This window comes from Oncorhynchus gorbuscha, linkage group LG25, assembly GCF_021184085.1.
Source record: "Oncorhynchus gorbuscha isolate QuinsamMale2020 ecotype Even-year linkage group LG25, OgorEven_v1.0, whole genome shotgun sequence".
NCBI lineage: Eukaryota > Metazoa > Chordata > Actinopteri > Salmoniformes > Salmonidae > Oncorhynchus > Oncorhynchus gorbuscha.
In genome coordinates, this window is record NC_060197.1 from 14,393,520 (window position 1) to 14,409,416 (window position 15,897).

The 15,897-nt window shown below is 44.9% G+C and overlaps 1 protein-coding gene across 1 annotated transcript; it reads left to right on the forward strand.

The window, feature by feature from the left end:
* Positions 1–1,385: 1,385 nt before the first annotated feature.
* Positions 1,386–13,962, forward strand: LOC124014398. Its single transcript, XM_046329314.1, has 5 exons — positions 1,386–2,096; positions 11,848–12,039; positions 12,289–12,445; positions 12,941–13,123; positions 13,304–13,962. Exons 1-5 carry the CDS (start codon positions 1,766–1,768, stop codon positions 13,569–13,571), a joined length of 1,131 nt encoding a protein of 376 aa, XP_046185270.1. The 5' UTR covers positions 1,386–1,765; the 3' UTR covers positions 13,572–13,962.
* Positions 13,963–15,897: the final 1,935 nt, after the last annotated feature.

The following is a 15,897-nucleotide window of genomic DNA, read 5'->3' on the forward strand; positions in this document are numbered from 1 at the left end:
ATCTAAAGACGCGATAGTTTCAGTTGAGCCCCCAACAAGACCATTGAATTTAACATGCACATTGGTGATATTTGTGAATGTTTTTCACCGCGGTTGTTTAAAGTGCCAGTTGAATCAGGTCAGAGATTGCAGCCTGGACAAGACAGGAAGCCATGCGGATGACTGTTGAATAATAGAGGCTGTGATCTAAAAAAAGAGTTTTTTTCGTGCCAATCCAGCGCCGTTAGTGACCAGAGAGTACTGCAGGAGAGATGGGCCACTCACAACTTTTTTATTTTATTTTTAAAATTTGAACCGTTATTCAACTAGGCAAGTCAGTTAAGAACAAATTATTATCTACAATGACGGCCTACCAAAATGCAAAGGGCCTCCCGCGGGGACGGGGGCCTGGGATTAAAAATAAATAAATAGATAAATAATCAAATCTAAAAACAGGACAAAAAACACATCACAACAAGAGAGACCGAAGACAACAGCATCACAAGGCAGCAACACATGACAACACAGCATGGTAGCAACACAACCTAACAACAACATGGCAGCAACACAACGTGGTAGCAGAACACAAAACACGGTACCAACATTATTGGGCGGAGACAACAGCACAAAGGACAAGAAGGTAGAGACAACACTACTTCACACAAAGCAGCCACAACTGGCTGTAAGAGTGTCCACGATTGAGTCCTTGACTGAAGAGATTCATCCTAACCCATCTCCCTAGGATTCGATTACAAACGAGAATTGTGACATTGCGTCTTAACGGTGTGTTCTTACTTGAAACAGCACAGTATCATTTTCATATCATTATCGATGTAATGAGCAGACTGCAACGCTCAGTGTCCTGTTCTATGCTTTGTCCCAGAGGTGATGCTGGCCGATGCTGATGGCTGCTCATGCAGTTTTCTCAATACTGCAAACGGTTCTTTTTTGTTGTTGCATGGATCCACTTACCTTTGAAACATGATCTCTCTCTCTCTCTCTCTCTCTCTCTCTCTCTCTCTCTCTCTCTCTCTCTCTCTCTCTCTCTCTCTCTCTCTCTCTCTCTCTCTCTCTCTCTCTGACTCTCTCCCTCACTCACTCAGCCCTGGGGCGAAGAGAGAGAGGGTGGGAGGATATGGGGGAAGAGAGAGAAGGAGGGAGGGGGGGGAGCAGCGACCAGGAATATCAGGATTTAAGAGTGCATGAGTTACCGCTCCACAGCGGGTTACGTTACGCAAGAGCTGCCGTCAGAACAGGGGATCACAGGGAGCAGAGAGAGAGAGGAAAGCAGAGAGGATGGCATAGAGAGAAGGGACAGTGGCAGAGAGTAAAGAGAGAGAGAGAGAGAGAGAGAGAGAGAGAGAGAGAGAGAGAGAGAGAGAGAGAGAGAGAGAGAGAGAGAGAGAGAGAGAGAGAGAGAGAGAGAGAGAGAGAGAGAGAGAGAGAGCAGGGAGCAGGGAGCAGGGAGCAGGGAGCAGAGATTGCAGGGACAGGCAGATTACAGAGGGGCTACGATCCACGGCGCACCAGCGACATGGACAACACACAGACCTCTTTGTCTCCACTGAGGGAGTGAAGAGACGAGACAAGGACTGGGAAGAGGACAGGACACTGCGAGAGGAAGTGGTTTGAAGAACAACTGTGTTTCTGCAGCTTTTGCTGGGACACCTTGAGTGGCGGGACGGTAAGGGACCAGCTGTGAGTGCCTGGCCATGAGAGAGTGACGGAGAAAGGACATCTAGTGCTACTGAGGACATCTTGGTATCTTCTTCTCCTGCCTGTCCCCATGTCTAGAGGAGGGAGGCCCCTGTGTGGGTGGGTCCGGATGTGGCCCCTGGCGTGTGCACTGGCCCTGGCTGCATGCTCGTCGGTCAGCCCCCTCCTCCAAGAGACCACCTCTGATCCTCCCATTGCTACAGAGACACAGACTGAAGTATGGACACAGCCAGACCATCGGACAGAGGCACAGACACTTGCAGAGTTTCAGACCCAGCCAGAGCTACAGACAGAGGCACAGACTGTGGCACAGACACAGACAGAGCTACAGACACAGCCTGAGCTACAGACTGAGTCCCCAACAGAGTTAGAGTCACAGGCAGCTACCATCAACCACACAGGTGAGTCCGAGTTCTCCTGGACTGATGTCTAATACTGCTACAAACTAATACTACATACAAACGTGTGTTATGTTTGTGGTGTATACTACTACAGTGTTTATGCTTGCAGGTGCAAGCGAAACGGTTGTGTAAATAGGCCTGTGTGCCTGCTTGTTTGTCCGCATGTGTATGTCTGTAAAGGTTTGCCTATCTGTACACAGAATGGCGGTATCAGTCATCATATGAGAGCTTGGGTAGTGTGCGAGTGTTATTGGCTTTTAAAAACTTTATTAGAATCCAATGTGAAGCAGTTCAGACTCAGAACTTCCTAATTAGAGCCTAGGGGGGGGGGGGGGTTCATGGCTTCAGATGCTGTGGTTGTGATGTCTCATTATGTCCACTGTTCAGCTGCACTGCCTAAAGAGAAATCATCAAGATGCCATTATGGTGCTGCTGTGTGCATGAGTTAGCAGTTAGTGGAGCATGCCACTCTCTCTCTCTCTCTCCTCTCTCTCTCTCTCTCTCTCTCTCTCTCTCTCTCTCTCTCTCTCTCTCTCTCTCTCTCTCTCTCTCTCTCTCTCTCACACACACACACGCACGCACACACACACATTAGTGCTCACACACTATTACACAGTCCCACCACCACCACCCGCACACGCATGGCATAAACACGTGCATACACACATACAGCAATGGACCGCCACTAACCGCAACGATGCAAATCTCCTTAAAGGTTTAAAAAACACACAGTTAGGTTTCATAACAGCAGCTCTCTCTCACTCTCTCTCTCTCTCCCAGTGGGAATAAATATTTTATATTGAGAGCCCGCTGGTCAACAGCACACTTCCCTTTAGCCCTCTCCTCTCCTTGTCTGATAGATCACACTCTTTCTAGGCAAAATCCTGAGCAGCTCCCCTGTGACTAAACTGCCCTGGTCCCTACCAGTACACTCTGTAAATGGCATATTGATATTGCCATTAGGGGGTCAATGAAAGTGATAGATTTGTAGTTTTATCTCCCTTTTCCATTCCATTAGTTGTTTTGCTAGCAGGGGAGAGTTTGTATAATGCAGTTGTGGCACAGGGATGGGCAAAAATTACTTAACACAATTACAAATTAGCATAAAGATCAATGTATCAAATACAAATATATGTATTTCAAAATACAAAGTAAATTTGCAAGTAGCTAGGACAACAAGAACATTCTCAGTAACAGTTACAGAAACATTTTTACTTACTGTGATATGTGGTAAATACCAAAATGAACTGCAAAGCACACTGGCCTTGTTTTGGGGAGCTCATTAGAATAATAATTAGAATAATACTCAGCATGCGTTGCAATTTTTCATTACATTTATATTTAGTTAATTTAGCACTCTTATCACACCGTAGCACCATCAGACTCCTGATACCAATGCAGGGTGCAGTGGTGTAAAATACTTAAGTACAAATACTTTAAAGTACTACTAAGTTGTTTTTTTGGGGTATCTGTATTTTAGTTTACTACACCAATGGTCAAAAAGTTTAGAACACCTACTCATTGAAGGGTTTTGCTTTATTTTTTTTACTATTTTCTAGATTGTAGGATAGTAGTGAAGACATCAAAACTATGAAATAACACATATGGAAACATGTAGTAACCAAAAAAGTGTTAAATATCAAAATATATTTTATATTTGTGATTCTTGAAATAGCCACATATTTTGACCATTAGTGTAGTAAAGTAAAGTACAGATACCCCCCAAAAACTACTTACTATTACTTTAAAGTATTTGTACTTAAGTATTTTACACCACTGCACCCTGCATTGGTATCAGGAGTCTGATGGTGCTATAGTGTGATAAGAGTGTCTGCCTTGATGTCAGCTTTGCACACTCTTGGCATTATTTCAACCAGCTTCATGAGGTAGTCACCTGGAATGCTTTTCCAACAGTCTTGAAGGAGTTCCCACATATGCTGAGCACTTGTTGGCTGCTTTTCCTTCACTCTGTTGTCCGACTACTCCCAAACCATCTAAATTTGGTTGAGGTTGGGGGATTGTGGAGGCCAGGTCATCTGATGCAGCACTCAGTCACTCTCCTGCTTGGTCAAATAGCCCATACACAGCTTGGAGGTGTTTTGGGTCATTGTCCTGTTGAAAAACAAATTATAGTCCCACTAAGCCCAAACCAGATGGGATGGCTTATCGCTGCAGAATGCTGTGGTAGCCATGCTGGTTAAGTGTGAATTCTAAATAAATCACAGACAGTGTCACGAGCAAAGCACCCCCACACCATAACACCTCCTCTTCCATGCTTTATGGTGGGAAATACACATGCAGAGATCATCCGTTCACCCACACCATGTCTCACAAAGACACGGCGGTTGGAACCAAAAATCTCCAAGTTGGATTCCACCGGTCTAATGTCCATTGCTCGTGTTTCTTGGCCCAAGCAAGTCTCTTCTAATTATTGGTGTCCTTTAGTAGTGGTTTCTTTGCAGCAACTGGATCATGAAGGCCTGATTCACAAAGTCTCCACTGAGCAGTTGATGTTGAGATGTGTCTGTTACTTGAACTCTGTGAAGCATTTATTTGGGCTGCAATTCCCGAGGCTGGTAACTCTAATGAACTTATCCTCTGCAGCAGAGGTAACTCTGGGACTTCCTTTCCTGTGGTTGTCCTCATGAGAGCCAGTTTCATCATAGCCCTTGATGGTTTTTGCGACTGCACTTGAAGTTCTTGAAATGTTCCGTATTGACTGACAATCATGTGTTAAAGTAATGATGGACCCCCCCCCACACACACACACCTTGTCACAACACAACTGATTGGCTCAAACGCATTAAGAAGGAAATACATTCCACAAATTGACTTTCAACAAGGCACACCTGTTAATTTAAATGCATTCCAGGTAACTACCTCATGAAGCTGGTTGAGAGAATGCCAAGCGTATGCAGAGCTGTCATCAAGGCAAAGGGTGGCTATTTGAAGAATCTCAAATATATTTTGACTTAATGTAATGGATGTGAAACAGTTAGCTTAGTTAGTGGTGCGCGCTAAATAGCGTTTCAATCAGTGACGTCACTTGCTCTGAGACCTTGAAGTAGTAGTTCCTCTTGCTCTGCAAGGGCCACAGCTTTTGTGGAGTGATGGGTAACGATGCTTCGAGGGTGACTGTTGTTGATGTGTGCAGAGGGTCCCTGGTTCGCGCCCGGGTATGGGTGAGTGGACAATCTAAAGTTACTGTTACATTAACACTTTTTTGGTTACTACACGATTCTATATGTGTAATTTAATAGTTTTGATGTCTTCACTATTATTCTACAATGTAGAAAATAGTAAAAAAATAAAGCAAAACCCTTGAATGAGTAGGTGTTCTAAAACTTTTAACCGGTAGTGTATTTATACTTTTGACAAATTTTACTTCACTACATTCCTAAAGACAATAATGTACTTTTTACTCCATACATCCATACACCCAAAAGTACTCGTTAAATTGTGTATGCTTAGCAGGACAGGAAAATGGTCCAATTCACTCACTTATCAAGAGAACATCCCTGGTGATCTCAACTGCCTCTGATCTGGCATACTCGCTTAACACACATGCTTTTAGAAAACAATTACCTGAGTGTTGGAGTGTACCCCTGGCTATCCTTAAAGAAAATGGTACCGTCTGGTTTGCTTAAAATATAAGAAATTTGCAATGATTTATACTTAAGTATATTTGAGCAATTACATTTACTTTCGATACTGAAGTATATTTAAAACCAAAAACTCAAGTAGTGTTTTACTGGTGATCTTTAAGTATGGCAATTGGGCACTTTTTACACCACTGACAGGATGAAAATGGGCCACAAAATTGTAAACCGCTTAAATGATTCTTATAGAAAAGTATTTTGAAAATACAAAGCTCTCGAAAGTATCTTGTTAAAAAAATACTGTATATGTCAGAGTCGTGTGTATGGGTGGCAGGGAAGTCAGGCGCAGGAGAATCAAACTGAGTGGAAAGGAGTAGTTTAATAACTTACAAAAACATAACTCCAAAACCATGAATACAATAAAAACAAAGTGGGTACGAGGACTCGTCGCGCACCAATACAAACACGAATACTGAACAACAAACAATCTCTGACAAGGACATGAGGGGAAACAGAGGGTTTAATACACAACAGGTAATGAATAAGATTGAACCCAGGTGTGTAGGAAGACTAGACAAAACCAATGGAAAATGAAAAATGGATCGATGATGGCTAAGAGACCGGTGACGTCGACCGCCGAGCACCGCCCGAACAAGGAGAGGCACCGACTTCGGTAGAAGTCGTGACAGTACATTAGCGTGTAGTTCCGCCCAGAGAGTTAATGGACACAGAGTTAATGGACAGAGAGTTAATGGACAGAGAGTTAATGGACAGAGAGTTAATGGACAGAGAGTTAATGGACAGAGAGTTAATTGAACTGACTCTCCTGATCCATGTTCCACAGCTAAAACAATGGAGACGTTCTAACTGCTGAGCTCTAGCTGCTGTCAGTCTGTCCAGCGGCCTCCGCTGGCACACAACCAGTCCTCATGTTACTGTTACTCTGTTTAACCAATACTTCCAGCCTCACAAGGCCCAGGTCCACCCCTTAACAGAGAGAGGGAGAGTTAAACGTTGGAGTGAGGAAGGGAGAGGGAAAACAAATATAGTTCTCGAGATAAAAGTTATCGTCGGTTATTGTCAGAGGGAAAAGTTAGAGGGAAAGTGCAGCACCCGGAACACCATCTCTGCTCTCATCCCTCCATTCGTTCTTAAAATAACAGAGAGAGAGAGAGATACACACGTCGAGGGCTCTCATCTAAAACTCAGCGAGGACTCTGAGAAATAGAGAGTTCTTCGGTGAAGGAGGGCAGGACCTTGTTTCCACTCATCCCTTTCATTCCTCTATCCCTACCTCACCGCTCTCACTCTACAGGGAGTGTTAAGGGGATTAGATCATTGGCCGTGTCAGAGAGTAGCGGAGAGAGAGACCACAGGAATAGACTGCTGCTACATCACGCTTTGATGGAGAGAGGGTTGAGAGAAAGAGAGAGGGAGCGAGAGAGAGAGAGAGCGGGAGAGAGAGCACAGTCAGCCTATGACATCGGTCAGTGTGGGAGTTGGAAGGTTTACTACAGAGAGACATCCCTGACAGACAGAGAGAGAGAGAGAGAAATAAGAGAGAGGGGTGAGAAAACGAGAGAGAGTATACAAAAATAAACAAGAGGGCAGTTTGTCCAGCGGAAGGCTGACTGTCCGTAAAACAAAAGACAATAGGCTAATCAGGTGGTTCAGCCTCCATCCCTGCGTGTATTAGAGGGTCAATAGGGGTCACTCAGCTTCAGGGTTGTGAACCCGCATGAAGAAAATATTTCAGTTTACTATGGAATACTAAAGTACTTACACACAGTAGTATCCCTCGATCATGTGTAATACCTACTCTAGAATGTTGTAGCATTCTAATAGAATACTACAGTAAATACTGCAGTATTATCCACAAAACAAACATCACAACACAGAAATAACGTAACATTACAACTCAGCGTCAGTACTGCTCTCTGCTGGATCGCTCGTCTATTGGTTTATTTGTTCATTGGTTCGTTCGGATGCCCGTTAGCTTTTGCCGAAGCAGCATTGTTACGGATACAAGTATTCTGTGTGTATCCTGGGTGTGTATTTCTTTTCTCTCCTTTTCCCCTCCTCACAGGTGGCAATCATCATTCCCCAATCAGTTGCTAATCAGAAGACACACTTCCTCCTGTTTCCATTATCCAATCACATTCCCTTTCCCTTGGTTTATAAACCCATTCAGTTGTTTCCTCTGAAGTTCCATCTCTCTGTCAAAAAAAATACTACAGTAATGTCTGCAAGAACACTACAGTAAATACTATAGTCTGTAAAAAACATTTATACCATAGTATACTATATACTATAGTTATTTTTTATGTGGGAAATCCCGGTAACTTTCCCCAAAAATCCAGAAAACCTTTTTTGAAGGATCCTGGATTTACTGCTTATTCATCTCGGTTTAGGGAATCTTCCGACCAGGACTCCTGGAAAACCTGGGAAGTTACCGGGAATTTTGCAACACTAATTCAGATGGAGGGATAATGCTAGATGGTAGAGAGGTGATCATATCTAGATTATAGAGGTTGTTGTGGCCTCTGGGGTGTGTCATATGCCAGGTGGTCCAGTGGCCTTCTCTGCCTTGCTGGAGGGCAACTCAGGGAGTGTACTGTATTGTCAGTAGTGAAGCAGCTCCAAGCGGAGAGTGAGTTTGTGTGTGTGTGTGTGTGTGTGTGTGTGTGTGTGTGTGTGTGTGTGTGTGTGTGTGTGTGTGTGTGTGTGTGTGTGTGTGTGTGTGTGTGTGTGTGTGTGTGTGTGTGTGTGTGTGTGTGTGTGTGTGTGTGTGTGCGCGTGCATGCGTGCGTGCGTGCGAGAGAATATGAGTGTTTTTGTGTGTGGATGAATCTTTAATGGTGGGCCTAATCTTTATTTAATCAGGCACTATTCTGAGCGCCTATCTGTGAGGACCCTGCGGCGGACAAAGAGAGAGGGATAGAGGGAATATCAAGAAGAGAGAAGAAAGGGGCAGTTGTTCAATGTTGTGAGAGTCAGATTGCCAGGTTGGTTGCTGGCAGCCCACAGTATTGCCATGCCAGCTAAGCCCTGTGAATGGTGGCCCACTGGAGATAAGCTGATCAGAATGAGACAGACCCAACATTCACCCAGTAGCCAAACCCAGCGGTCTAACACAACAATAGAAATACTCTAATGGCAGTCCAAAGTCCACTCCATAAGATATTAAAGTGGAAGGGGTATTTTCTGAACTGCGCAGGGAACATCCCAATAACACATTGCTCTGGAGGCCTACTAATATAGACTGTGTGTGTCACGTGTGTGTGTGCATGTGTGTGTGTGTTGGGAGTTGAGGCATATGGCTTAGGGGCTGCATTCCTGATTAAACTCTATGATGACTCAGGTCTAAGCTCAGCTGGTGTGTTTGTGCATGTGTGCAATATTTTGTGTGTGTGTGTGTGTGTGTGTGTGTGTGTGGGCATGAATACATGCAAGCAGATCTTGCATGATGATGCAGATTTAGTCCTATGCTGGACTCAGCAGGGAAATGAACTGCTGTAGACCCTCTGCATGCATGTCTGTCATATTGTTATTCACATGTTTGTATGTGTGCCTGTCTTGGTTTTCATACAGTGTGTGTGTGTTTGTGTGTTTGTGTTTGGGAAAAGAGAGAGCAAGAGTAAAGCCCTAGCGCAGTAGTATCAACATCCTTCATCCCCTCGTGGCAAGTTCTCTCTCTCTCTCTCTCTCTCTCTCTCTCTCTCTCTCTCTCTCTCTCTCTCTCTCTCTCTCTCTCTCTCTCTCTCTCTCTCTCTCTCTCTCTCTCAGCCCCCCCCTGCAGAACAGAAATCCTCCCATTTGTCATATCTAATCAGCAGACAGTCGCCTGCGTGCTTTCAGGGTCTTAGAGCACTAATAACATCACAAGACAGGAATAACACAACAACTCAGCATCAGTACTGCTCTCTGCTGAATCGATTGTTTATTGGTTTATTGGTTCATTCGGATTCCCAATTACTTTTACATAACAGCAACTATTCTTCCTGGGGTCCACAAAAAAACATAAAACAAGTAGCAAAACACTGATACACTAGCTAGGTTTCCATCCAATTGGCGTCAGATTTTCTTGCAAATGTTCAAAGATCCGAATAAAAACTCTTGTGGTTTTGTAACAGAACATGTTTGCATTACATAGCGAATGTCCCCGCTCTGGTCTTGGCATATGCGCTCTAGCCAACTGTTTGCAGATACAGTGTGGGTTTAGCCTACTGCATTATGACATTATTATGGACAGAAGAGCAAGATTATTTGGATTTGTCAAACGGCAAGCATCGATCACCACGCATCGCCTAGCCAAGCATCGATCACCACGCATCGCCTAGCCAAGCATCGATCACCACGCATCGCCTAGCCAAGCATCGATCACCACGCATCGCCTAGCCAAGCATCGATCACCACGCATCGCCTAGCCAAGCATCGATCACCACGCATCGCATAGCCAAGCATCGATCACCATGCATGGCTAGGCGATGCGATCCCACCGTGCCTATTTTGTTTTGTGGACATTTGGAAAGTTTACCGATAAATGTGCTGTTTCCATCAGGCCTGTCATGACATTTCTTGTCCTACTTACTTGACTTGCATAAAAAGTCTGGATGGAAACCTGGTTACTGATATACAAGAACAGTCCCACAAAATGTCAAATACAATGATATACAAAACAATACAACAACAAAAATGATGTGTGTGTAGATGGTTTTTATTAGAGTGTGGTAGTGTGCCTGTGTGTGTTTGTGTGTGTAGATGGTTTTTATTAGAGTGTGGTAGTGTGCCTGTGTGTGTTTGTGTGTGTAGATGGTTTTTATTAGAGTGTGGTAGTGTGCCTGTGTGTGTTTGTGTGTGTAGATGGTTTTTATTAGAGTGTGGTAGTGTGCCTGTGTGTGTTTGTGTGTGTAGATGGTTTTTATTAGAGTGTGGTAGTGTGCCTGTGTGTGTTTGTGTGTGTAGATGGTTTTTATTAGAGTGTGGTAGTGTGCCTGTGTGTGTTTGTGTGTGTAGATGGTTTTTATTAGAGTGTGGTAGTGTGCCTGTGTGTGTTTGTGTGTGTAGATGGTTTTTGTTAGAGTGTGGTAGTGTGCCTGTGTGTGTTTGTGTGTGTAGATGGTTTTTATTAGAGTGTGGTAGTGTGCCTGTGTGTGTTTGTGTGTGTAGATGGTTTTTGTTAGAGTGTGGTAGTGTGCCTGTGTGTGTTTTGTGTGTAGATGGTTTTTGTTAGAGTGTGGTAGTGTGCCTGTGTGTGTTTGTGTGTGTAGATGGTTTTTATTAGAGTGTGGTAGTGTGCCTGTGTGTGTTTGTGTGTGTGTGTCATTTCACAGTCCCTAATGTCCCATGAGCTGTTGTTTTTTGTTGCTCTGTTTTTAACCAGCTGCAGCTGTGCTCGGTCTTTCTTTGCTGCACTTGACCATATTACCGGACAGTAACCAAGATGGGATAAGACCAGAGCCTGAACAATTATCACAGTTGATTTTCTTTGGTCAAAAACAAAGAATATATATTTTTTTATAGCAGATGTACTCCTCCCCATCTTCACAACAACTTTGTCAATATGACTTGACCCTGATACTGTAATTGACCATCCAATGTTATACCTAGGAGTTGAGCTTCCTCAACTTGCCTCTACAGCCCTACGCTTTTACGTACAACTACAGGTGAGGTTTAGGTCTTAGAGAATGTTTTGAACCAAATACAATGTTTTTGGTTTTAGATGTATTTAAGACCAGTTCATTATTAATCACCCATTCTGATACTTGAGGGGCTCCCGAGTGGTGGAGCGGTCTAAGGCACTGCATCTCAGTGCTGGAGGCGTCACTATAGACCCTGGTTTGATTCCAGGCTGTATCACAACCGGCCGTGATAGGGAGACCCATAGCGCGGCGCACAATAGGCCCAACCTTGTTCTCCTTGAAACATATATTTTCCTCAATTTCTTTCTCTCTCTGCCCTCTTTCTATAAACAGCTAATTAAATGGTGCCAAATGAACTCTGAGAGCTTCAGATTTAACGCCTCTCGAGAGTTTATACTTTATGCTAGATATGAATATTAGTAATAAATTAATATTATACATATATTCTAAACCCCTCTTGTTCTGCTTTTGTAATTCTCATATTCAGTGTCTGTCTCCCGCCCTCCCCAGGTCTGTTGTGTGTGTCCGTGCTTCCCCCGAGGCGGGGGTCGTTCTATGTAGAGCGTGGGACGGGGGTGTCGATGGGTACAGTGCTGGCCTTCTGGTGCAGGGAGGGCTACCAGCTGGTGGGCAGTGATAAGATCTCCTGCAGCGTCCGGGCAGGCAAACCCCAGTGGAGCAACTTCCTGCCAGTCTGTGAGGGTGAGACATCACAGCTGGTCCAATCCCTAGCTAGCCCTTTAGCTCCAAGCCTCTTCTCCTATTCTGTGCCCATTTCTCCCAGCTCATACCCTCCTTCCCTAACTCCCTTCTCCTAGCTGCTACACATTTCTCCTACCCTTCTTTCCTAGCTCCCACCCCTGCAGTAATCACAGATATTCAGAAATATATCTGAAGCGACATGATACGTGACAGTAATTTGGCTATCCCTTGATCTGCCTTCCCCTTCAGCTATCCCGAGGCCAGAGGACCGGGGTCTGCGCGTGGCCGTGCTGGCCTCGGTGGTCAGTGGCATCGTCATCCTGGCAATGTCTCTCTCCTTCATCATCTGCTGCCTGCAGGAACGCACTGGGAAGGACAGGGGCTCCAGGAGGGACGGCAGGATCAGGTACACTATGCAGACCCACACGCATTCACAGACGCAGGCAAGCGCACACACACATTTGTAATGCTTTATTTTAATCCACAAATTAGATAGCAGTCTTCTTATCCATACAGCAAGGCTGCCCATGACCGCTGGCACAGAGCAGTACCTCGCCAGATGCTTTGCCTTTGTGCGATGCAGGCCTGCAATCTGAACGCATGTACTGTCAACCTGGCCGAGACCCCCCAAATATCAGCACTACAAGTTTGCACTGATAACCAAGGCTGTTCAGGCGTGACATAGGGGTCTGGTATTTCAGCAACTTGGCAGCAAATGCCTGCTACATACTGTAGTCAACAGAGCAACACACTTCCAAAATGAACACCTCCCTCTACAACAACAACATTTGGCATATTTGGTATATATCAAAATCATACAGACACGCATACTTCAAACCTTTACCGGAATGAGGAGACAGAGGTGATACTGATGGAGATGATGATAATTACCTCTCTCCAGGCGTAGAGACACGCGGTCTTCTCGGCGTAGTGAGTGCTGGCTGGAGAGAGAGGAGGGGGATTGGGACACGTTCCCCCCTCCTAAGATCTTCCACCTGTCCCAGCGGCCGGACCTCCGGCTGGCTGCAGAGAGCCCGGTCTACCTAGGGGGCATGGCCGGCTTCGACAACCGCGGATACCAGAGGTGAGAACCTGAGATCTACTGTATGAACCGAAACGTGTTGTAAATATCAATTGGAACCTGCTACTGTATGCACCTACTGTATGCACCTACTGTATGCACCTACTGTATGCCTAATACATTGGTTTGTAGAGAAATGTTGTTTCCACTGATTCTAAGGTCTCTCGCTCTCTCTCTCTCTAGGAGTCAGGAGAGCCTACTGAAGGCCACCCTTCCTGGTCTGTTCCGGACGGAGAGTCAGATCATCTACCCCCACGTGGTGCTCCAGAGAGTCCCCACCCCCACCGCCCCTACAGCCCCTGTCTACCTCCACAATATGCCCTCCAACTCTGCCTCCAACTCTGGATGTGCTCCCACACAGCCAAACCACATGCCCCCATACCCTACCCCGCAGTATCCCATCCACAACTCCACCCCCCAGCGAGTTCCATGGCAAACGCAGCGCCATTGAACTGTCACTGTCCCCTCTCTCTCTCTCCCTCTCTGTAGGTCAAGGGTCAAGGAGGAAGGATCAAATTACACACTCTTCCCTAATAAGTGTGCTACTTTTGAGCAGAGCCCTATGCAGTTAACATACACATTTTGGTCAGAGGTAGCGTAATACATAGGGAATAAGGTGTTATTTGTGATTTGAGAACAGCCCTCAGACCCCTGTCAGTGAGATGCTTCTACTACTGCAAGGATAGATGGATGGGACACATGCTACTGTACATAATGTATGAGACAGACAGACAGACAGACAGACAGACAGACAGACAGACAGACAGACAGACAGACAGACAGACAGACAGACAGACAGACAGACAGACAGACAGACAGACAGACAGACAGACAGACAGACAGACAGACAGACAGACAGACAGACAGACAGACAGACAGACAGACAGACAGACAGACAGACAGACAGACAGACAGACAGACAGACAGACAGACAGACAGACAGACAGACAGACAGACAAGAGGGTCTTTTCCAGCACTGTCTGACTCCTCACCTCTTCTCTCAGTGGGGAAGCCCTTTCTGCTGTTTCTAGTGTGTCTCTACACGGCAGAGAAGGGTTTTCTATCTACCATCCTCTCTCTGTCTCCTGTCGACTTTTGGTCCTTTTGTGGTGCCCTCCATTTTCACAAGATCATTCTTCCTATTAGTCTTCTGATTGGTCGAAGTCACCCTCAGAGCGGGCCTATCAGGACACACTTAGCTGAAGTTCACTTGTTGATGTCCCTGACTGAAGACTGTGAGATGTTGTTTGGCGGTGGTCACCAAGTCTCGCCACCGACCAAAGAAGAGAATGGACTTAGCTGAGTAAAGTTGATGCAGAAATCATCCCCAATACCATGTATGGGTGTATAATATATTATTCTTAAAGGTCACGAACAATCAAAATCACGCTTTTCATGAATTTGGATGAAATTTGGATGAAAGTATGATGACCCAAGTATGAAAAATGACTGTTTCTTCTACACTTCTAAAGTTGGATCATAAAGTTACTGATCCCCAACCCCGGTATCAAGCACTTGGATTCAGGAAGCAGGATTATTAAGGGGATAGGGTGACAATCACCCTAATGCTCTCGTTTTAACACACCAACGGCAACACGATATTCTCTTACCTGATTGAAATAAGTACTGCCTTGTAACCAACGCCGGAGAAAGCGTGTTTGCAGGGGGGGGGGGGGGGGGCGTGGTTTATAGAGCTAGATAACTACTCTCCTGGTGTTAGCTAGTCACTGGCTAGCTAGGTCTTCAGCCAGCGTGGAACTAAAGGGGGGACGGGTCGTTCGGACCCCTGACACAGTTGTCAGGTTAACACATCCTTCGGTGCTGCTGTGAACCGCAATACCGGAAACATGCCAAACGGGAGATGTGTGTATATATATATTTTAAAAAAGATGTATATCACTGATGCGATTTCAATGTTTGTTTGAGTAGCTTTGTGTAGCACCGAATTAGCTTGAGAGGATTTTAGTGTCATTACTGCTCGTTGCATCAGAGTTTCTTGACATAGGCATTTAAAAGAGCTCTCGTTCAAGGCGAGTTGATGAATATCAGCTCCCCGCCCACTCAGCCTGTCTTTTCAAACTTCCTGGTAGTTAGCCATGAGAGAAAAAGTCATTTTCTAAAATGTTTAGCATTTATATCCCAAAATAATATAATGGGTGATATTTTTGTCACTCAAAAGGCTATTTTACATGGGAATCAGAATGACTCTTCGGGAACTTTTAATGATATCAGAAGGCATTTCAGCAAAGTTCACCCATTATTTTCCCCCTGTTTTGTTCTAAAGCTTTGGACAAACATTTTGGAGAGCTCCTTATCTGTTGTTGAGGTCTTTGTCGTGTGTTTTTCTACGGTGGTGGAACAGTCACACCAACTAACCTGCACTTTATGGATTTTACTGACGGGCTGGCAATAGCAATTCCAAGAACCTTGCACTGATTATTCCCGCAATATGTTTGTATGAAAAATGGTTTCTACCTGAAAACTGATTAAATAGATTTCTGTTTAGTTGAATGTAGTGTTCTGAGAGTATTTCTGTCTCTACATCACCCCTATTTCCATAGCCATCTGCCTTATCCATCATCTGTCATTTCTGCACTATCCAGCAAGGGGAGACCTTTCACAGCAGATCAGTACCATAGAAAACGCTGACATGCTCTGAACCAGCGTTTCACTCTGTCCCGGGGACCCCAACGGGTGCACGTTTTGGTTTTCTGCCCTAGCACTACGCACAGCTGATTCAAATAATCAAAGCTCGATGATGAATTGATTTCATGAAC